The 19,628-nt window shown below is 42.7% G+C and overlaps 1 protein-coding gene across 1 annotated transcript; it reads right to left on the reverse strand.

Annotated features, from left to right (window-relative positions):
* Positions 1 to 485: 485 nt before the first annotated feature.
* On the reverse strand, positions 486 to 19,320 carry LOC144719902 (stonin-2-like). The gene is made up of 4 exons (XM_078596217.1): positions 18,970 to 19,320; positions 6,108 to 7,943; positions 5,310 to 5,512; positions 486 to 4,271 (listed from the first exon to the last, which is right to left on the reverse strand). The coding sequence occupies exons 2-4, from the start codon at positions 7,855 to 7,857 to the stop codon at positions 4,194 to 4,196; spliced, it is 2,031 nt and encodes a 676-aa protein (XP_078452343.1). The 5' UTR covers positions 7,858 to 7,943; positions 18,970 to 19,320; the 3' UTR covers positions 486 to 4,193.
* Positions 19,321 to 19,628: the final 308 nt, after the last annotated feature.

Below are 19,628 nucleotides of genomic sequence, written 5' to 3' on the forward strand. Positions count from 1 at the left end.
TGTTCAGTACGGTAGAACTCTTCTTATCCCGTGGCCGTATCACCTGCAAATCCTATTATTTCCAATAATTGGATAATTGTCTTAGAAAACACCTATTATCCACGATTGTTTCTATTATCCACGGTTGTTTTTCCAGTCCTGCTTTGCAAAATGTTCCTTTTTTTGCAAATAAGAGAAGTTAATCGGGAAATGCATCTTATTATCTTCAAATATCCGCACAATTTAAAACCGGATGAGTGAAATTAATTTGAGGATAGTGTTCCGTATAATAGGATGTGTCGTGTTCGTCTGCCACACCACCAGAGATAAGAGTTACCATGTGCTGTACTGCACTGCGTTGATATGCAGCGATCATTCTGAAAAACTTCCACGGAATTCAATAAATGACGAATTCATACGGTGTGCAATGATTAGCATTGATTGCACATTGTCACTTGAAGTGAAGTGTAAAAGAGTAACTAATTAACAGACAACCACAGACTGGAAACAGGGCAACCTTTATTAGTAGGTACTGCATTGCGATAAATTAGTTTATTGATCTGTTTACCACATTACCGATGGGAAACTGTCAATACGCACAATTTACCTGTGCATTTTTTAAACTAAAAAAATCAATGTAAAGTTTAATGAAATAACACATCTCGTCGTTGAAAATGTTAACACTTTCATTTTTCTGAATAAAGTACAAACTTTACTCAACGCATATTCCAGAACCTATTTCCTTTGAGGAAAGTACATTGTAAGATCTAACATTAATTAGAAGGCTAATGAACGGCTTTGAGCTTTCTAAAAACTTAAATCCACCGTGTATATGAAAAAGGATGCAGGATTAATTCAAACATTTCCATTTAACAAATGGCATTGTTAAGAGTTGTTTTTTGCAAATAATGATGTGCTGCTGTTGTGTTAATATTGATTAAAACAAATCTGTATTTAACTAAATAAAACAATCACTAGTGTGTTAGACTATATTCTATACACGACTGTGTTATAACCAGGGATTAACTTCAGCTAGAGCTGTCCAGGGATGAGCTCAGGCAAATATGTATTCCGTGTTGTTTTTTGACATATAAATGTACAATACTGTCGGCTCATTTATTTTTATACAGTAATATATGTATACAATAACTGACGTTTAAGTATATTTGATAATTATCCTTAAAATAATGCAACGTCTAAAATTACTTTTTTTACCGTGGAAAATTACATTGAACAATACCATAATACGATTCTCTTGAAAACAATGCAACGGGGCCTTCTACGTCTGTACAAATTAATGAGCACTAAGCAGCATGCTCTTGTAATAAGTGATAACTTTGACAATAAATACAGTATACTATATACTACACATGGCTAGAATGCCCTTAAACACAACCCGCTCAGGTGCTGGGTGAGAGTGGGGTGATTTAAGAGTTTTCTCTAGTTAACAAATTAAAGACACATTTAGTTGATCAGCTTTAGCTCACCAGGTAATGACACCGGCCAGATAGTTCGGGTGTAACAACGATTAATTTGCTCTTGCCCCATTAGGGGCTTACAAAAATAACGAACCATGGAAATCGGTTGTGTGTATCACTTGTGTTCGCCCACACTAAACTGCTCTGTGCTGTGCCCTTTCTTGAAGACCTCGGCGAGTGTGGCCTTTGTTCAATTTAGTTCTGTCCGTGATATTACTCACCAGCTTTGCATTGGATACTCCTCTCAGTTGCAACCAGCTGTTCAAATGTCTTAATTTTTTTTGCACGTTATCCACTTTCCCGTGCTCATAATTTTACAAGTCAAAACATTTGATTCAGCCTTTTGTTCTCTCAATATATTCAATGCACTAGACTGCATTGAATACTGTTATCATGACATTATAATGGTTTTAAAATAAACCACTCAATACTAAACTGCATCAATACACATCACGAAGGCATAGATTTGGATAAGGTGGCTAAATATATTGTATGGTCAATTTCAACAGGCTGCAGAGGGTAGTACAGCACATGAATGTGGGTGTGGAAGCCATGGCGAATGGCAATCAGGAACGAGGTTTTCTTTCGGTAAAGTCACGTAGATAGAAAACCAAAAAAAAACAAAAAAATTGAAGATAATAATAGGAAAAACCCACAATAAAATTTACAATTAAAAATATGAAAGACAAAAGAGTTTTTTTTTTAAACAGAAGAGGGTGAGCAGCAGGCTTGTACTGTATGTGGTTTGGGGAAGAAATGGCTAAAGGGTATAACTGAGATTACAAACAGCAAATAGAGTGACACAGAGAAGGGAAGTCTTGAGTTTGCATTCTGAAGGATGAATCCGCTGTTGCCACATCAACAACTCTCCGTTAACACGACATTGCCATACACAGAGTATTCCTTTGTACTAAACACCACCAAAATCCATTACGATCGAGTACTTGCCATCAATAATCACCACTAGACCTGTGCTCATCACGACTAGAATTGTGTACAGAAAATACTTGTAAAGAATACACATGCAAAAAAATACGTGCACTTTTGCATTTAACTCTTCGAAAAGTTACATTTCAAAGAAAGATTACACTGACCACAAATAAATTACAGCATATATATAAAAAAAGAGCACGCATTAATTGAGTGTGACGATGTGTAAATAACACTTGCCTGGTTAGAAGCGCATGCAGGTCATAACCAGAGCAGGCACACAGCAAAACGAGGAGACCTCGTGAATATTTACTTCTACGGGTTGAAATTACAGGCCGTGGCCAATACTTTGTTGAGGATGAAGAGTAGGACTCCTCTTATATGTGACCCTATTATCTGTAATTCCTATAGTCTGTGGACCCTATTATCAACAACAAACATACATTAATTTGCAGCCCTCTGTGGACAAGTAGAGTTGATTTGAAGGTAGCATTGCAGATCATTGAGATCAGCAATCTTCATCCATAAATCACCTCAGATAAGTGGAAGTTGTTCTCTAATGCATAATTGTAATATAATTGACTATGATGGCATTCATTAATATTATCTGCCACGTGAGGAAAAGATCCTCCTATACAGAATTAAAAAAGAAAACATTCAATGGGGATGTAGCAATGAAAAGATTTACATTGTTATTGGTACATGCAAAAACTGTTTTTTTAAATTTCCAAATAGTATGCAGCGAGTTTTTTTTGTATCATCCACAAAAAAGTGTACAGTCACTACAGATGCTCTATGCACCCTGGAGGTGGTGATTCATAGTATCCCTTTTTTTACCCTCAAGTGAATAGACAGCAAATTCCCATGCAGTACACAGTATTGTACAACAGAGCTGTTCTGCTCCACTGGATTATAGTCTCACATTCTACTTATACTCCACATTGTATTTAGTCATAAACAACCAGGGCTTAATTCTAACTGAAGCTCTGCTCTGGAAAATATCCATCCACCGCCCCCCCTCTAAGGAGGGTTGTGAGTTCCAGAGAATTTTTCTATGAGAAATTAAGCCCTGTCAACAACAAAAAGAAATTGCATTAAAATTCAATTTGAACTACTGTAAGGTTACATTTTCCATTTAGATTTTGGAAGATATTCATGTAATGTAATGCATTCACAGATGATACACAACTGATAAATACAGCATCAAACAATTTAAATTCAACATACATACATCAATCATACATGTTGTTCCCTTAGCAACTATATGGGGATGACTCAAATGTTTTATGATCCTCATCTTTAACTTTCAGGGGTGACTGTGATTTTCTATAAAAATGTAATGGTGTGTGAACAGGGAGACCTATCCAAGGATGTGTCACACTGTGAGTTTGTGTTCAATCAATAGAGATCGCTGAGTTTAGTTTCCCTGTTGACACTTCACAAGAGCCGAAGCAAACTTTGCTGAACAACACATCTGGTCAAACCTTAGCAGAGGAAGTATGGAAGAAAAATAAAGAAATACGAGGTCACATTTTATGGCTTTTTCTTGAAAAATGTGGGGGTGTTCAAAGGGACAAAAAACTAGCTCAGGTTTAATGGAGTGTAAATCACACGCATCAAGGTATGATACATCTTTATCACATGGCTTCAGGGGTCATTAGGCCTCAATTAGTTGAAGTGGAAAATGAGGCCCTCGACCCGCGTGGCATTACCCCATGCCTTTTGTATGACTTTTGTGATGCATTGATGTTCGGCTTCAGCGAGTCCTGCTGCTATTCAATCCGTTATCAATAGTCATTATTGCCTTCACTGCAGTGCACATGCTGCAGGTCTCTCTTCCACATCAGTATCTCCCAGATGCAACCACCTTCGCTCCATTTCCACCTGCAATGCAAGATTGGTTTTAAAACAGTTTATAGAGCATTCACTCCAACGCTTAAAGCATTTAACTTGGCCACTATCTGGGATGTAATTTGTAACTGAAGATGAAAGCACAATCAGTTGTTATCATGTCCACGAACATCGGCAAGACCTTAGGGGAGAGTAAGGTCACTGTGAATCTATCACCACTTGCGGATGATTATAGATTTAAGTGAAAACTTAAGAATATCCATTGGCAGTAGGACACAAGGACATACAGAAAATGCCTATCTGTCATTAACACTGCCTGAATGTAACAAAATACCACCGTGGAGATGAATTGGTGAAATCAACTCATGTGTATCGATGAGCTTTGAGCAATGACAGCAACCTGGTGAGGCCTTCATCAACTTGACGAGATGTTAACTACATCGCCTGGTATACAGGAGGTCGTGAGTTTGATCCTGACCCTGACGCCTGCATATATGGCGTTTGCATGTTCTCCCCGTGGTCGCCGGATCCACCGTTTTTTCTCTCCACATTTAGAAACATGCGTTTACTGTATTTGGCTGCCATAAATTCCCATATGATAAGCCACTTCGTTGAGCTATAATTAATTTGTGAACAGGTCTCTTTTGAAAAAGAGCTATATAGCTCAGTGGGCTTTTACCTGGTAAAAGAAAAAAAAATATTGCAACACATTTGCTTCACCGGTATACAGTACAGTATATCAAAGCTACCATTTCTGACAATGTCTTTATTGCTGAAAGATAAAAAAAATTAATTGCCTAAAAGATTGCCCAACAGTAGCTTTCTGTTATGTGGCAGTCTTAATAACATCATCATCATCATCACCACCAGCAGCAGCAGCAGCAGAAGCAGGAGAAGCAGCCATGGTTAGCCCACTGCTGGATTCAGGCCTCACCAAGCCACCACCACCTGCCACGATCCTGCGATGCATCAATGCACCTAGCACTTGAACTGATTGACGACCAACAATCAAAGTTCACTTCCTTTCGCTCGCTGTGACACGCGCGGTTTGTTCGACGTGTCATTGTTTACCTTGCAGTGAAAGTGAGACTTGTAGGTGACACATTTGCTCAGGTTGGGATTCGCAGGCGAGCTGACGCAGCCCACCACGGTCCTGGAAGCCATCGCCGCTGGCATGTCAAACTCCACGTCCACGGAACGGAAGAATGCACAAGGAAGCTCCTTGTTTGATCCCAGCTCCAAGCGACACGAGAAGCGGTGAGGGTGATCTGCAGCTTCAAAAGAAAAAAAGGGGAGAAGGAAAAAAAAGCGTTTCTTTTTCAAAATGACAATTCGACACTTGGACAAATCTGTTATGGAGATACAGTTGCTTTTAAAACGGCCTTTGTGTTGAATGTCCATGTATATTTGTATCCATATTTGCTTTACTGCTAAAGTAATGTATTTGGAATTGCAATTTATTGCCATTATCGAAAAGGGAAACGAAAGTTAGTGGGTGCAGCCCTGCGATAATTTCCTCATGCCACTGCTTCCGGACGGGTTCCCAAGAAAGGGAGCTCAAGAGATTGCCCCTCTAGAGGCAACGTGGCCTACTCTTCCACGCTGGCCAAAATTATCACGGAAGAGATGGAAGTACCCACACTTTACCCCACAACACGAGACTTACTTAGCGTGGCGTACCCCAATTAACGAGGACACTGCAGGGTGGACAGAGGCGGGGGGCGGGGGGAGGCATTAAGAAACTTGCCTCACTGTTTCAACTACCAGAACAGAAGTGACCTTTGGATTGCCAGCCCACTTTGCTAACTTCTAAATGGGTATATAAATTATCGTCTTTTGTGTGTGTGTGTGTATGTATGTGCCACTTACCAACATTCCTATCTGGTAGCTTCTCAATGCGCCACACAATAGCATTGAACGCATGTTCATATTTTGCAGATCCGATGGTCACTTGCATCAATGGCTCTGAACCGGTGCAGCTGACACTGCCAAACTTGGCGCTCTTATTCACTTTAGCGGTCAGTGACTTTTGCTTGATGAGGTTCTCGGTGCGGAAGATTTTTACCCAGTCTGCCGGGATTGGGTATCGCACCATAACATTCTCACATGGGACAAGCAGGTGGGGGCTCTGATTTGATGAGAACTCTGTTGACATCACCAGCCAAGACTGCAGCTCAATAAAGGCTCCTTGAACAGTAGCTATGGTTTTTATCAGAAACGGGAGCCCCTTTTCTGGGAAAATTGTGCGGAATCGCAGCAGCTCAATCTTGCAAGCATCTGGCGGGGTGAATTTAACCATTTTGGATGTGTTGAACTCTACAAATTTGGTACAGGAATGGAATTGATAGCCATAGAAAGCCATGCTGTCAATTTCGGTGAATGCAGTTTCCGTCGAATTTGTGTGGCAATTGTGAAAGTCGAGGCAGCAATCATGATTTCCAGAAATAAAGGCAACCGTTTGAATATGTGTAGTAACTGCATGTTGTACGAGGTCATTCTCCACACTTAGAATGCCCTGAAATTCATCGAAGACCTCCACCAGCATCATATCCTCCATATATGCCACGTCTGTTTCCACGGGACATGGCAGCTTCATCAGCTCATCCTGTACCGACTGCACGAAACTGGTGAAGTCACCGTAATCGGTCGTGCCAAGCTTCAGCAGCTCAGACCTGTTGTCAGCAAACAAGAGCGTTGGCTTTGCCTGGAATTTACGCTTCTCTTTATACGCAACGGCCTCGATTCGTAGAGTGTGAATTTTGCCAAGCTCGTTAAAATGCTCCAGTCTAAATTCGGAAAGCTCATGGCCAATTTGCAACGTGAACTTTTTAAAAGGCTTCTCTAAGCCTTTTTCGTAGTAGAACTGCAGCAGCCCATCCTTGAGAGTAAGATAGATGGGTCCCCATTGTCGAGATGACATCTTGCTCTTCCGTTCAGGGATCCGCAGCATTAGATGCCAACCCTCACTCTGAGCGACATAGTCGGGGCAATGCACGCACAGCGATGAGACAACAGCAGAAGAGCATGGTAGATTATTGAGGCTGTGAGAGTCTACGGCATGACTCTGCGTCAACTTCACGGCACATTCTTCCTGATGGCCAGACTCCACTGAACTTATCTGGCTGCTCGTTCCATCAGAGAAGCCCGAGCTTCGCTTGGTTTCATCAACCTCGTTAGTGGGAAAGCACGTGACTGATGATGAGTAGAGGTTATTTCCCCAGTCTCCTTCCCCTGAAGGTTTCGAAATTACATCTTCCAAGTGCTCACAGTATGAATGAAAAGGGTTAACTGGTGATGTCTGCGCTGGCTCAAGCAGATTCGTCAAAAAAGGATTTGTTGGATGCAGTGGAGTGTACAGCTCCGATTCATACTCAGAAATGGTTGTACATTCTGGCGAAGAGGTTGTCTCACTATTGAGCGGCTCATTCAAAGAATCAGTGACGTAGCTACGTATCTCAGATTCCCCCTCTAAGCAGTGCGAGTCAAATGCAGAATTGACAATTCCATTTGCAATGTTGGCCCTGCATTGATTAGCATCGGAGGAAGAGACTTTCTCCCACTCTGGGACCCCGGGCTCTTCATCAAATGTCACCCATTCTGAAAAATGAGCAGCAGTCATGATGCCCACACTGGACAGGCACGGTTGTGTTCACTCTCCCAAGGCTGCCGTGCAATGCATCACATCCGCGAGTCTGGAGCCGGAACCTAAAATGAGACACAGAGTACCACAGAAAGGGAATATGGTGCAGGCATTGATGTTTATATCCTTTGAATACTAATATATTCATTGCACTCTATGGAAATCCTGACTTTATTATTGTGACTAGCCATGTTCACTTATAATAAAAACGAGTTTACAACAAGTAAGCCCCTTTCACTAACTGCTTCCAAAGGTTGAGTTTGTAATATATATGGTAACGTGACACCTCCAGTTTGCAAGCACGGTCATAATCATTTGTTCACGGGCATTGTGTTATTGTGTTATATGAAGGCATATTTAGAGATTTTAGCGACTCGCTTACCAATTTAAGAATAACAGAGAAGTGTGGTAGTCTTTAGTAACTTTACTCATTATATGAATGGATAACACTACTTTAGACAATAGAGTATTTAATTTTAACACGGTACATTCATTAGGATAAAAAAATGCTCACAATTTCAGTTGCATTATCATTTAAAAGAATAAATATACATGGAGTGCTCTTGCCAAAAACATCTAGCAACCCAGCAGCATTTGCTGAACAAGCTGGCCTGATGATGAGACTATGAAGGTTGAAAGCAATCCAAAGTTTGCATGCTGAAACAAGTGCTGCTGGATTAATATCAGTCTGTAAAACCAAAAGACCAAAACATTTGTATTTCCACGTGGAGAAAAATAATGTAGTTGTGCTTATACTGTTGTATTTGCCTTGATACATGCAGCATTTAAGCCACACACATTTAAAAATATAAAAGTCCTGTTTTGAAATTGATGATGAAATTTTAAGTTAAAACTAAAATTTTATTTTGATTTTAGCAGGTAAAGCCCACTGAGGTATATAGCACTTTTTCAGAAGTGACCTGGCCGCAAATAATAGCTTAACAAAGTGGCTAATCATGTGGAATTTTATCGCAAGCAACTAATCTAAAAGCATGTTTCTAAACGTGGAGGGAAAACCGGAGAGAAACTCGATGAGACCACAGTGTAAGAGAGCACACAAACTCCAAATATACAGGCATCAGGGTTGGGATCGAACCCAAAACCGCCTGTATATCAGGCGAGTTGTGTAATACTGTATCTAGCCACCGTGCCACCCCAAAGGATACTGGTATGATGAGTGTTATTTATTTAGCGGTGTTTTTCAGTTACATATACTATCGATGACTAATCACGATAGGGCAAAACAATATCCCTGCCAAGGGTATTCACCTTCCCTGAAAATGGGGCGTGACATCTCAGTGGATATCTCCGAAATTAATTGAGACAAGAAAATGTGTATACGGTGCGGCTACGTATGTAACTACCGTGCAGTAGCATGGTTTGTATCTAAAAATAATACTCTTCAAGGACACATTTTTGCGCTCTTATAATTTTAACTTCAATTAACTCTTTACGTGGTGTGAGCTCCATTGACTGACGCCAAAACAGACTGCATAAATACATCTAAATTGCAGTACTATACGTGGCAGTACAGCATTTGTTATTGCAGGCACTATTCCGGTAAAGTACCCATTGTTTTCGAATAACCACTCCACTATAGCCCTGGTAACATAGCCCTGATAATGTTGTTGATTTACTCTCCAGCTGACCGCGGGCTGAAGTAGTTTACTAATTGGCACGTCTTGTTTAAGTGACAAACCTCACTCGCTGTGTCGGGTTGTGGAGAGCTACGACACATTCATACTTATGCGATCTAACCCAAAAACATTTATAATGAACATTATACTGGTAACATATCCCTGATAACATAACCCTGGTAATATATATGTTAACATAGCCCTGGTAACAATAGCTCTGATACAATAGCCCTGGTAACAACAGCTCTGATACAATAGCCCTGGTAACATAGCCCTGGTAACAATAGCTCTGATAACATAGCCCTGGTAACAACAGCTCTGATACAATAGCCCTGGTAACAATAGCTCTGATACAATAGCCCTGGTAGAGGAGGGTGACGGAGCAACTGGACTCGTTGCGGGCGGTGGTTGTGCAGCTGGTGTCGCTCCTCACTGCTTCTACGGTGGCGGGGCGCTCCGGGGTGGAAGTTTCGGTGGGTTTCATCTACAGGCGCGACGGCCGCCATTACGCGTGCAAAGGGAAGCATGCAGTCCGACGCCGCCATTTTGGGAGGCACGCGAGAGGCGCGGACGGAGTCTGCCATTTTACAAGAGACGCGTGGTGCGCAAGACACAGCGGCCGCCGCTAAGGATGCGCGAATTGTAACCGATCGTACTCGAAGACTTCCTCAAAGTAAATAATTCGTCGTGGCAGATGGCGACTGGAGGCGATTCGAGGCGGCTTTCGTTCAGTACATTTGACAGAAGAGGAGACGCTGGTCGCCCTGCCGACTGTTTTGGACGACGACACTCTTGTGGTCTTCAGAGCTATTCCTACTGAGAAAAAGTCCACTCTTCAGGGTGCTTATGCTGAGAAGGTGGACGTGTACGAGCCGCCTCTGACACGCGACACAAATTTCTTCAATGTAAGCGAGGAGACGCCTCTCGCCTATCGCAGCGCGCTGTTGGCGTTAGCGGGTGCTGCTTACCCTGGTGTGAATCCGGAAGCCCCCTGTTGGGACTGGCTAGAGACATGTGAGTGGTCTTACCTGTGTGTGACGAAGACATCCAAACATCCTGGTGGGCCTCCAGGTGTCTTCAGGCCCACGAAAATCTACAGCGTTAGTTTCAGATGGCGGCGTGGATGGCGGACCACAGCTAGACGGGGAACAGAAGGGATGGTTGCCGAGCAAAGTGGTGGTAGTTCCGGCCGGTGATGTGTCTTCAGGGGGGGGGACGTCGCTGCTGCGGTTCCGCCGTGGAATCAGAGACAGGGCAATGCTGTGCATCATTGATGGAGCTGGAGACCATGTCAATGTGAGAACTGGGTGCTGCAGAGGCCACCTTTGGCCTGTTTCCGCTGCGGCCAGCCGGGGCACTTCGCAAGGAGATGCCAGAATCGCCCTCCGTCACCGACTGCTGCTACATGACTTTACCGAAAGAACCAAAGAGTATGGATTCCTGCAGTCACAAAAGCTTCAAATCAAGACCTAACAGGTGAGTTGGTACACAAACTATTGTGTCAGTTGACGGGCCCCGATTGATCCTTCATGACGGCCTTTTAATGTGGAAAGAGGATATGTTGGATCGCTGGTGGCTTGTCGTCCCCACTGCTCTCCAGGGTGACTTGGTTCGCGTGCTGCACGAGGATGAGCTGTTGCACCTCGGTGTCCAGAAGTCCCTCTTGACAATACAGCGTGACAATTATTGGCCAGGGATGTCAGTCGATGTTTCCAAATGGATCCAAGGATGTGTTGAATGCATGCACAGGAAACCGCCGCAGTGGAAGTCCCATCCACCGCTGCAATCCATTTCGGTTTCGTGTATTAACGAATTGGTAGCACTCGATATCTTTGGGCCCTTCCTGGCCACTCCACGGGGGAATAATTTATTTTAGTGGGGGTCGAATATTTTTACCAATAGCCTATGGCTTGGCCGCTGCCTGACCAGGCAGCGGCCTCCATTGCGGAGGCGTTTGTGTACTGTTATGTGATAGACAAGGGAGCCCTGGAGCAACTGCTCACTGACCAGGGGCGCAATTTCTCGTCTAAATTGCTGCGTGAGTTTGCGACACTTTGGGTACTAGGAAAATTAGGACGTTGCTGTACCACCCACAGACAGATGGGATGGTGGAGCGCCTGAATAGAACTTTGACCTCCATGCTCTGTCAGGCGGTCGACGCTGGGCAGATGGATTGGGATTTGCATGTGCCGAGTGTACACGCCGCGTATAGGATGGCCCCTCATACTTCCACGGGGTTTTCACCGTTTTTTTCTCATGTATGGGAGGGAGAATGTGCCCCCTATAGATGCTCAAGTGGGTTCGTCACTGGATAAAGGGAAGTCCAGATTGTCTGAGCATGTGCAAATTTCACTACAGCATATTTCTATTGCTCGAGAGGCGGCCAGAGTTAACAAAGCCAAAATGAACGTAATGCGAGGAAGCGGGATCACGTGCTGCCATGGTCCATTGGGGACAAGGCATGGTTGCATTGCCCCCAGGTGCCGGTTGGTACATCTCCAAAGTTACATAAGCCCTGGCAAGGACCCGTGGAAGTGGTCGAGGTGAAACGGCCACAATGTGTGTGTATCCGGGTGGGCCGTTGTCATTGATTCGTCCATCCTTCTTGGTTGAAGCTGTTTGTCCCTCCATGTATCGCCTCTTTATCTACAACGATTGGCCTGCCGGTGTCTGATCTGTCCGACGGGCCGGGGATGGTGTGTCCGGAGGGTGTGTTTCGGAAGGACTGTGTCGTGCCGTCCACAGCATCCGGGCCTGTGACCGTGGACGGGGCTCGGGACCTCACCGGGATCAAGTATGCGCCAGTTGCTGCTGAGCCTGCTGCTCCTGTGCCTCCTGTGCCGCAATCTGCACCTCCGGTCAATCCGGGAGCAGGAGGCCGTCCCCGTTGATGGACCAACATTGCGGACTCAGTCCAAATGCTTGCGGATCCGTTGATCCTTGCTCTGGAGTGCTCGGGAATGTCGGAGTGTCTAGGGTTGTGGCGTTTGTTCCCTTCCTCCGTCGTGCCCCTTACATCTCCTTCTTGCCGTGTTCCCTCGTATTGCGGGTTAATTGATCCATGCGTTGTCCCGCTCTTTAAGGCACACGTCACGAGTCCTCTTTAACACATCTTTTTTACAATCAAATTTCTCTCTCCTACTCGCTCTCTCCTGCTCGCTCCTACATTAATGTAGGGGGATAATCGGCACTCACCACTCTGTGGGCTGGTAGCTCTCCCTTCTCGTCAATAAGGGGCAGAAGCGCTATCACACGAGGGCGAATGACCATGGCCCAAAAGGGGCCAACGACAATCCCTGGGAAACAGATCCCGGGACACATTCCCCGGGACCCAGGGAGGGGGGGACCGGGCGATGATGTCACCTTCCAGAAAGTTCTGGAAGGGAGGCATGGCAAGGTCGGAGCAAGCCACGAACCAGTATATAAGCCAGACCACTCAAGGGTCTGGTTCAGTCACCTCCAAGCCGAAGAGTGAAGACCTGGGCTGAAGTTAGGACCCTGGACCCCAAGCTCCGTTATCCTTCTAAGGGCTGGAGCTCAGTGAGGCCAGTGGTCAGTGTAGTGAGTTCGAATTAGGTGCACACACACACAGCTTGGAGGCAACATTATTTATTAAACGGTAAGTAATATAACACTGTACATGAGGTGGTGACCACCTTCCTCAACTCACTGCCTCAGCAGATTGCCCCTTTTTTTCACCTGAAGACGGTTGCTTGTGTTGCGATCGAAACGTCGTGATCTATTATTTTTTCTACCTACGTGACTTTACCGAAAGAACCAAAGAGTGTGGATTCCTGCACTCACGAAAGCTTCAAATCAACACATACACTTATTAGGGTGAAGATTTTGTCATGAATTTCATCCCACTTTAAATCTACACATATCAGTCACGGCATTTGTAACAAAATGACACGTCTCATTGATAATTGAGGGTCCCACGTGTTTGACAACAACTTGGATGTGTTTGACACGGAGGGCCTGCCGATATGCAATTCCATATCAAATGCAGCCTGTGTAATGAAAATTCTGACATTGGCACAAAACGCTCTGTGATCTTTGAGTTGTTTTGCCAAACAAATTTTTTTAATTATCTTAGTACAGTGATAACATTTTGCATAAAACATGACACGTTTTCCTTTCGCTTGTAAGGATGCCATTTTGTTGCAGAGTACTTGTGCGAAACACAGTTGTACAGAAAACAACCGGGAAAATTTTGCAACGTTTCAACCATGCAGTTCAAAACGCTGTGAAATTACAACTTTTTCATTATCGATTATACCGATATGAACAACCCTGCGTGCTGTATTTTACGGTGCTTATTTTAGCCTTTTATAATATCTGCTACTGTTGTGGTATGTGGTCTCTGGGAGAATATTTGGGTTCTCGTCTGTTGCTGTAACTGGTTTGACGAGTAAAATAGACAGGTAGGGGGGGGGAAACCCGACAAAATACCGTGGAGCTTCTTCGTCAGGAGCCAGTGTTCATCAGCCAACAGAAAAGTCTACGCAGCTCGGCGTGGATAAACACAGGCAGATATGTGCCCTTCACAGAGGTTCTGAATGACAGCCGGGGACACTGAAGCCATGCAGAACAGTCTATGGCACGGGTCGATTAATGGTGCCATAGGCATTGACCAGGTCGATGAAGAAAAAAAGTGCAGCTCATTCCTGTATGTGTGTGAAAGCGTGTGTGTGTGTGCGTGTAAATGATGTAGAGTATATAAAGACAAAGATGCCCTGAATAGATTGTAAGGGCAAGTACTGTTAGCGAACACCTATGAACGGTACACGAGGGAGTGGGTAACCAGCACCACACCCGACCGCCTTTATCTCCCCAGTGTCAATGTTTACATGCCACACCAGGTACTCATTTGAGGCTGAGTCGACTGTGATTGGTAATCGAGCTCGTGTCGCCGGGTTCATAGTGCAGCACTCTAACCGCTGCACCACCACTCCCCGTAAATAATTATTGTATACTACACGTGTTTACATGGGACGCCCTTGCACTATTTCACTCCCATCTGGTGCCAGCAGCCATTTCAATGTAGAATGTACAGACAGTACAACCAGCTGAGTCGCCTTCCACGACACAACAGCTGCCTGTCATGACTCATGTCTAATCACACACGACCCGTTACTGTTGGGCTCGATGTTATTGCCTGTGCTTGAATACGAAATCTACATCTCTGCTATAAAGAAGGGCCATTGCACGAAAGGTCGCTTATATTTCAATATACAGTCATGTTTTTTTAAGACAGTGTTATCGATGCATGTGTTGAGTTTTTGTCTAGTTATTGGGACTTGTGCACCACTGCGAATGACCTATTATCACGAAACAGCACCAACAAAGTGTGTGTTACACACTTTGCTGTGTGTTATATACTTTGCTGTGTTTGGGACTATACCTGGTAAGGTATACTGCATATCACTTCCAAGAGCCAGTTTACTTATCATTATTTTTTTTCTTCTTCCATTATCTCTTATTTTACTCCCATTGCCTTGTAAACAACTTGAAGAAGCCGCAGTGTATGCCCTGGCAGGCACACACACACAGCGCAACCCATCTGCTGTTGTCTTTTAAGAGCAGCATTGTGAGACTGCCCCATCTGTTCGTGACTCATTTTCAAACCACACTGCAAACCCACGCAGCACTTTCACACTTGTTTGTTCACTCACGCCCATCTCCGTGTCGCATTTTTAGATTGCTTACGCCTGTTTCTTGAGCTAAAATCTAGATGATTAAATCTCCGAAAATCACGATGAGCTCTTTTTTGGCCCATTTGTAATCCATAACAATTATTATTATCCATTGTCGAAATTCGCAAATTGCAGTATAGCATAGCAATCAGCAACGTGCACATAATGCATGATCGAGTCGCGCCTTCCTGCTATTTGTAAGCACACCTTTGCATTCTATTCGTAGTATGTATGACGTGTCACGATGATACTGAGAAAAGTTTTTTTCCATCTTAGGTGATGGGGGGAGTGGGTGGCCCAGTTTCAACAAAACGAAGATAATGCAAAACACATGTAAATTAGACCATAAAAAGATGTATTGTTTACTTGCGCTGGAATGGGGGTGAAGATATAGATTGCACCATCTTGTTCTTTATTGACTTCCAAAGTAATTTTGTTTACTTGCCAACGAGAAACATGGGCGCTGAGTCACTGACCATTTCTGAGTGAGGAGCAGCTAACGATCAAACCAGGGTGGGTAAAGATACGTTGTTATATTTTCACAAGCAGAGTTAATCCACACCCCAGACGAATGTTGAAACCTCAACTTTGCAAAGAGCAGCAAGAACCTAAGGATATGTTTACATAAAAAAAAACATCTATCAAGATACGCATATAGAGCATCACATTGCCGTTGAACATTAAACCCTTGCAGATGTCAACGCTTCATTGTGCATGCTGCACAAGGCTGCTATTTCTCGTCGAGGCCAACACATTGCACGCGTTGGCCCTGTGCCTTTTCTTCCATAGCAGCTGCCACGGACAGTCATAAAGTTATCCTAATGGGCAATATTCCCAAACAGTTTTCATTCAAAGCCCCCAACCCCCTCGCCCAACAAATAGCTTATTTTAGTTTTTTGTTCAAATCACGATTGCTTTCTCAAATGTGTTATGAAAGCGCTAATTTGGATTAACTATATGAATGCCGTATATATCACACGCTGCTGTTTAATATCCTCGTAGTAGATGTTGGATAGGTCCATACGCAAGCGTTGACCTTCTTAAATGCCATGCACCGAGCCTGTTGACATTTAGTATGTATGAGGCTTCTAGCCGAAAATGCACCATTCCTAACTTATTGGCGTTCACTGGTAAAAAATCCCTTGATAAACATACTTCTTGCCTTTTCTCCAATTCCCTGTACACTGCATATGTTTCGTTGAAGTCTCGTAGTTGTGCGTTGCAGTTGACATCGCTTTCTTGCTAAAATAGCAATGTGGATGTGACGAATTAGCATTGGCAGATCGAGTCCCAAAACAAATGGGCCTCTATAGAACCGTGCACAGATAGCCCAAACTTCTCTGACCGACAGTTCTTTACAAACACCATGACAACTTAGGAAGTAACAAGGAGAGGCAGGACAACTTTAAATGTGAAATATACACTGTACATCCATCTCTCAAAACCAAACATTTTTAGAGCTTTATTTATTTTGTTTAACCAGGTGAGAACTTAAGACACAAGGATAGTCTGAGTCCATTGGTCGCTCAGACCAATACTTTTTTCCAGTAGCGTTTGTTCGAGCTAGCAAACAGAGTGCCGGTTTTGACCACTTGGGCCCATGAGCAGAGTTTGTCTGATCTGCCACTCGATTACCTGTGACTCTTATTACAGATGTAGGGTCTGAGAAAACTCCTATTACACACATCCTCTCCTATCCTGCATTGCGAACAAACAAATGTTTGAAGACAAATGGATATGATTGGAAAATGCATCATAGTATATGCTTTCACGTAAAAAAAATGCAAAAACTGGAGTAAATTTGCAGATAACATTGCAGATAGTAGGATCTATATTGTTCGTCCCCACATCACCGTGGACAAGAGGAGTTCTGATGTCCTGCTGGGCCTTCAGATGCTATCAGCAAGAGCATTCCATCTTCACAATGAAGGCCCATTCAGCGATATTATGCAACAACCCATTATGGGCTGCTGTGGAGGATCTAGGTGTAATAAATTCAACAAGCATACATTCTCTTCTGTACATGCATCTCTCCACACAAACACGAATCCTCCTTTAGGCCATCAGCCTCTTGGTTCTCCATTACACTGTTATGTAGCAGCATTTATTCAAACAAGTAATAGGCTGATAGACTAAATATGATTGTATTACAATGGTTTATAGCGAACGCAATTTTCCTTCGAACAAAAAGTGCCTTGTAGATTGTAATGTTTACAAGGCGTACACTATTTGACATGTGCAGTACATTTCAGCGTACATTCATAAAGCACTCATTGTAAACTATATCACCAAAGTGAAAGATGTATTATCTTGCGTGTGATAATAATGGGAAAAAGCAAAAGCTTTCTGAGCTGAAACAGCAGCTGCCTAATAGATTACACATCTTTACAAACTCCAAAATTTTATTTACATGCAGAATCAACCACAACACCTGTGATTTTGTTTATTATAACCCTAGTGTCACAATCATTATCTGCCATTGTCATATGGTGTGCCATACCAAAATATTACTAGTTACAATTATATTATGTCTGTGTAAATATTTTCCTTAACATTTTCCAGGTGAGATAACAGAAGCCGGATTCTGCATGAATAATTTTCTCAGAACCTATCCGACACCACTTATGATGGCATTTGCAGCTGTACACAAACTGTTTAATGAAAACAAATGTAAATGCCTTCCATAATTACATTCTTGCTAATAACACCAAATAGTTTGTTTTCATTATTATCTCTTCCAGTAACTTCTGGGGACCTGTAAATTGTAAAGAAATATGATTTACTTTTCCAATATAGTGTAATAAAAGCACAGACATAGATATGTTCTGGGAGTAATTGGTTCACACGTTATAATTGCACCCATGGTGTTTTACAGTACGAATTGCATCTGAAGTCATTAAACGTGTCCCATTAGCACATGCAACCAGGCTACACTTTATATACCTATCATCGCAATGTCAACATTACCCAGTGATCAACATGTTGTTATTACCACCAGCTTAACTGGAGTATTTTTAGTTAGGTATTGCAGGAAAAACGCCGCTTATATTCAATGTTGACAATATTGCTAGATATATTCCATACGGCAAGGATCATCCGTATTTTATAACGGCACTACAATTAAAAACAAACAAATTAGCGGTTTATTTTTCATAATGAATGTTGAAGCTTAAGTAAAAAAACAAAAAAATACTCCAGCTACTGTATTTCCTCACAACTGATGTTTTCATACTGTTCAGTGGCTTAAAATCACGCAACATGCAGTTCCTCTCTCAGTAACATGCAGCAACATCCACATTGACCTTTTGCTTTTCATACAACAGGCACATAACGAAAACAATATATTGCTCTAGATTTGAAGCTTTCGTGACTACAAGGATTCATACTCTTAATTTTTTCGGTAAAGTCACGTAGGTAAAAAAAAATGAAATAAAAATTAATAAAAATAGAATAATAAAACATAATTATTTTATTTTATAAATTTTAATTTCATTTTTTACCTACGTGACTTTACCGAATATATTGCTCTTCGCGAAACAAACATAATATTCGATTGAGTGACCGTTCATAGATAGAAGACCCTGTTCTCTGCGATTATAAACTCTTGCACGATGAAATACGTTTCTATGAAACAGTTCATCAGTTTGAAGCAATACCATTCCCATCACCAACATGCAACCCGTGTACGTAAAACAGATTTAATTCGAATCTCACTTTAGATCCGAGCCAGAGTGGTACATTGCTGAGACGCTACTCACCGACACTGGCTCCCTGCAGTCGGCTTGTTGTTGACTTTCAAACAAAACTCGACACACCTCGGAGTGCCCCCAACTTTGTTTGCTACGCAGCACGGGCACACGGCCAAACGATCATCCGTGCCGACCCAGGCAAGCGCTACTTTTACACTGTTCCCTCCTGTCAAACTGGCCTGGGAAGGGGAACAGTTTTTACTTAGCAGGTGCTTTTTATGGCACTTGGTTCTAAATTACAGGAAAACGATCTCCCTTTATTTATACACACATATGCCAAAGGCAATATTTAAAAAAAGAAAATAAATTTGATGCTGGGGTGACTGGGGTTTTGGTTTTGAGCAATGGTGCATCATCTTCTTGGTTCTTTCGGTAAAGTCACGTAGAAGGAAGTAATAAATAATAAAAAATAAAACATAATAAAATGAAATAATTCTCACAATTATTTCATTTTATTATGTTTTTTCATTTTATTATGTTTTATTTTTTATTATTTTATTACTTCCCTTCTACGTGACTTTACCGAAAGAACCAAGAAGATGAATCCCTGCACTCACGAAAGCTTTAAATCGAAATGGAGCATCAATTTTGTTTTGGTCGGTGAGTGCAAGAGAGAGAGAGCTGCCATGGTGCAGAGTACGTGCGAACGTGTATGCAGGGCACGCTGG

The sequence above is a fragment of the Lampetra planeri genome, chromosome 7 (genome assembly GCF_965212315.1).
Source record: "Lampetra planeri chromosome 7, kcLamPlan1.2.h2, whole genome shotgun sequence".
NCBI lineage: Eukaryota > Metazoa > Chordata > Hyperoartia > Petromyzontiformes > Petromyzontidae > Lampetra > Lampetra planeri.